This window comes from Emiliania huxleyi, assembly GCF_000372725.1.
Source record: "Emiliania huxleyi CCMP1516 unplaced genomic scaffold EMIHUscaffold_814, whole genome shotgun sequence".
NCBI classification, from domain to species: Eukaryota; Haptophyta; order Isochrysidales; family Noelaerhabdaceae; genus Emiliania; species Emiliania huxleyi.
This window is the reverse complement of record NW_005195912.1, coordinates 5,004-8,781: the sequence shown is the minus strand read 5'-3', so window position 1 is coordinate 8,781 and position 3,778 is coordinate 5,004. Positions and strand designations below refer to the sequence as shown.

At 67.1% G+C, this 3,778-nt stretch overlaps 1 protein-coding gene across 1 annotated transcript; it reads left to right on the top strand.

Annotated features, from left to right (window-relative positions):
- Window positions 1-1,459: 1,459 nt before the first annotated feature.
- Window positions 1,460-2,873, top strand: EMIHUDRAFT_121199 (hypothetical protein; the record flags this gene model as incomplete). Its single annotated transcript, XM_005759080.1, has 2 exons — window positions 1,460-2,222; window positions 2,314-2,873. 2 exons carry the CDS (start codon window positions 1,460-1,462, stop codon window positions 2,871-2,873), a joined length of 1,323 nt encoding a protein of 440 aa, XP_005759137.1.
- Window positions 2,874-3,778: the final 905 nt, after the last annotated feature.

Here is a 3,778-nt window from a genome sequence, read left to right as displayed (position 1 = left end):
AGTACCACCAGTCATCACTTTAGTTGGTGTAGTACCCCACCTTCACCGCACCAGTGATTTCTTTTTAGTTTCCCAGGGAGTAGGTAGGTAGGTAGGTAGGGGCAGGGCAGGGGCCGGCCAGGTTTTTCCAGAATTTCATGATGCTGTCCGCCAAAGCAAAAAAAGAATATATCCCCCGGTATTTATACCGTAGGGAGGCGTGTGCCGAATACAAAGGATCCTACAGTTCGCACCTGTGTCGAGCCTGTCTGCTGCGAGAGCGAGTTGTTTTGTTTAAATTCCTACAGTGGATCCGCCCGCCCGCCCGCAATAAGCGCAGTGTCCTCTTCAGCCTGCCGAGAGCCTCCTGGCCCGCGCGCGCGCTCCGCCTGCCGCGCGGAGCGACTCGGTGGACGTCCGAGCCCGCCGCCCCTCGCCACTGCTCCCTGCTGGCCCATTCAGCGCGACACCGCCGGCGCTGCGCCTGCTTCCTTGTGCGCCGCTGGACGTCGGCCGAAAAGACTGCTTCCTTCTGGGGACCCGATTCCGCGAAGATCGCGCGCGCGTCGTGAATGCGGCGCGCGCGCGATCTCTGCTCCCGGGCACGCCGGTCGCAGTGGCATGGGCTCCCAGGCTCAAAAGCGCTCCCGTCAACAGCGAGCGAGCGCCGCCGCTGCTCCTCCTCCCGCCGCCGCTCCGCTCACCGAGACAAACTCGGTGCCGCCGTTCTCGCCGCCGCCGCCGCCGCCGCCGCCTCGCCCCTCGCCTCCGTCACCGCCGCCCTCCATCTCGCGGCGGCGTCCCTCTGAGATGGCGCGGGCGCCTCGCTCGCCGGCGCCTCGCCGCTGCCCCCCTCTCGCCGCCGCTCCGCTCGTGGCCGCCGCCTCCCCTGTCAATCCCGCCGTCCGCACCACCGCTGCCGCCGCCTCGCGCCTCGCCGCCGCCGCCGCCGCCCTCCCCCTCGCCGCTGAGCGGTGCTTGGCGAGCCTTCTGCTTCTCACCCCCGCCGTCCGCCGTCGCCCCCGGCCGCGCTGGCCGCTGCCTCTGCCAGCACAGCCTACCCCTAGGAGCTAGGTGCACACTCTCTCCTTCCTCTGTACTCTGACTGCGCCGCCGGCGCCGCCACGCATGCAGTTGGGTGCTTGGGTCAGCGGCGTGAGCCGAGAGGTGGCCCACCGGCCCACCGCTGACAGCGCTCAGCGCGGGGGGGGGGGGGGGCGCCCCCCGCGCCCACACACGCCCGCGCGCCCAGCGCAGCAGCACGACGGCTCCTCTCGCCACCCCACGCGCGGGGGCGTGACGTCTGTAGCGAGGCGACGGACGGTGGGACGGTGTCCGACCCGTTATCTGGGGTTTTCATATGATGCCGCTCTACTCGTATCGACCAGTAAAATACCGGGGGAGGCCTGCGCAGCCTCTAACTATTTCGACACCCTTCAGAACACTGGGCACCACGACCTTTGAACAGCGCTTCATTCGAATGGCGTTCGCCTCGGACGGCCTGCCGCCGCCGGCGCACAACGCTGCTGCCGAGGGCGCGGCGCGCGGCCGCGACGGCGCGCAAGCGGCCGATGATGGCCAGAGACCCGGCGTCAAGCGCCGACTCGACGGCGAGCTCGCGAGCGCGCGCGTCGGCGTCGACGACGCCAAAGGAGGCGACACCATTATGGTGGACGCCACGCACATGGCCGCTGCGGCGGCCGCCGGCACCGACAGCACCACGAAGCGCCTGCTGCACGTCGCGCTCGCGGCGCGCGACGGCACGCACATCCCTGACATCAAAAACAAGACGGCGCTCGTCACCGAGATACGCCAACTTGTCGAGAAGACACCAGGCTGCGAGGCGCAGCCGGCGAGCGCGATCAGCGTGCCCATCATCGGCACGTCGCGGGCCGTCTGCGTCGCCTTCAGCGGCGAGAGCGAGGCACGAGCCTTCCTCGAGCACCACGCCGGCGGTGGCGCCATACAGCTCCCAGCTCCGGATGACGTCACCATCCACTTCGTCGCTCTCGACGCCTCCGAGTGGGGCAGGCAGGCGGAGGCGCGCGAGCTCAAGGCGGCGACAGAGTCCGACGGCCTCCTCGCCATCCGCACGCGCGGCGCCATCAACACGGCCGCCCAGATCGAGCACTTCGCCCCTCTCTTCGAGAAGCACTTCGGCAACGTCGTCTCCGTCCAGGAGGGATATCACTCCTTCCTCGGCATCAAGTCGGACGAGAAAGGACGGCTCCCTCCTGTTCAAGGTCAAGAACGAGAACCTCGTCAGCGACCTCCCGCTCCTGCGCAACGTTTTCGCGAGCGGCGATGTCGGCGGACCCCTGCGCCTCGACGTAGGGTGCGTCAAGACCCTCGGCAACAAGCTCTGCCCCTCGTGCCGCGCGTTCGGGTCGACCAACGCCGACATCGTCCACGGCACGCTGTGCGAGGCGCAGGCTCTCAAGGCTCGGCGCGCTGCAGCGGCCGGCGTCGCCAAGAAGAGGGGCTTCCAGACTCTCCTCGCCGACAACAAGGTCGAGGTCGCGCGCGCGGCGGGCAAGGTCAAGGCGATCGCGGCGCGCGACGGGCTGGGCTTCTGCACGACCTTCAACCAGACCGGCCTCCCCTGCAAGATCAGCGCCCGCTGCCGCCACGCGCCGTGCGTCAACTACGAGGAGCTCCTCGGCACCGCTTTCAAGGGCACCGTCTACGAGCGGATGCCGAGCGCAGTTAGGCTCGGCACGAGCCGCGGGCGGCGCGGCGGCCGCGGCCGCGGCGGCGGCGGCGGCGAGGTCAAGAGCACCAAGAAGGATTGGGCGAGCTTCGCGCGCGGCCTCGCCCGCTCCCCCTACCATGGCGGCCCACGCCTTGAGTCCAACGAAGCCTCCCTCTTCGAGGGGAGCGATGACGAGCTCTAGAAGCGGCCGCCGAGCCCTCCCCGCGGCGCAACTCTAGCAGCGCCGCGGGCAGGGCGGCTCGCATAGCGCCCGCGCGCGCTCGCGCTCGAGCGAGCGAGCAAGCGCGTTCGAGCGAGCGAGCACACACACACACACATACACACACACACACACACACTCCTACCTCCCCAGAAATCCCGAGGAGGCGCACAGCGCGTAGATATGTCTTGTGTTGCTGTGTGCTGCACGCCCTGCGAGCGGGGCGGGGTGCGCACTGTCCCTCTGTGTTCGTGCGTCGCCCATCTCTCCTGGAGATGTCTGCTCTATTTATTTATTACGACACCGTGGTGGCGGCGTGCCGTTCTCCCATCCCTCCCTTGGGGTGTCTGTTTTCTTTTTTCTTTCTTTTACGACACCGTTAAAATCCCTGTGTGGTGGCGGCGTGCCGTTCTCCCATCCCTCCCTTGGCTTGTCTGTTTTCTTTCTTTCTTACGACACTACGATAGCACGAGGCTTTTGAATGAGTGGGCGTGCACGGCTGTCTGTTTACAGGCGCCGTCCGCCCGCACGACACTACGATAACAAAATTCACTCGCACAACACTGGGCACGTTCCCCCATCCCTCCCTTGGGCTGGGTCTGTTTTCTTTCTTTCTTTCTTTACACTGGGCACGGGACTGGCCGCACTGGAAAAGAATTTTAGACCAGGAAGGCAGTCAAAGGCGGCATGCAGGCGCATGCACGGCCGTTCAGAAACTTTCCCAGCCCTTGGAATGGCTGCTCTCCCGCCCCTCACGCCGGGTGGGCAAGCGGGGGGGAGGTCGATGACCTGCCTAGTCGCCCGACATGCCAGGCATGCCGACCTTTCGGAGCCCCCCCTCGTACACGTGTCCCGCTGGGATCAAGCCAGTACGCCCGAGGGCGACG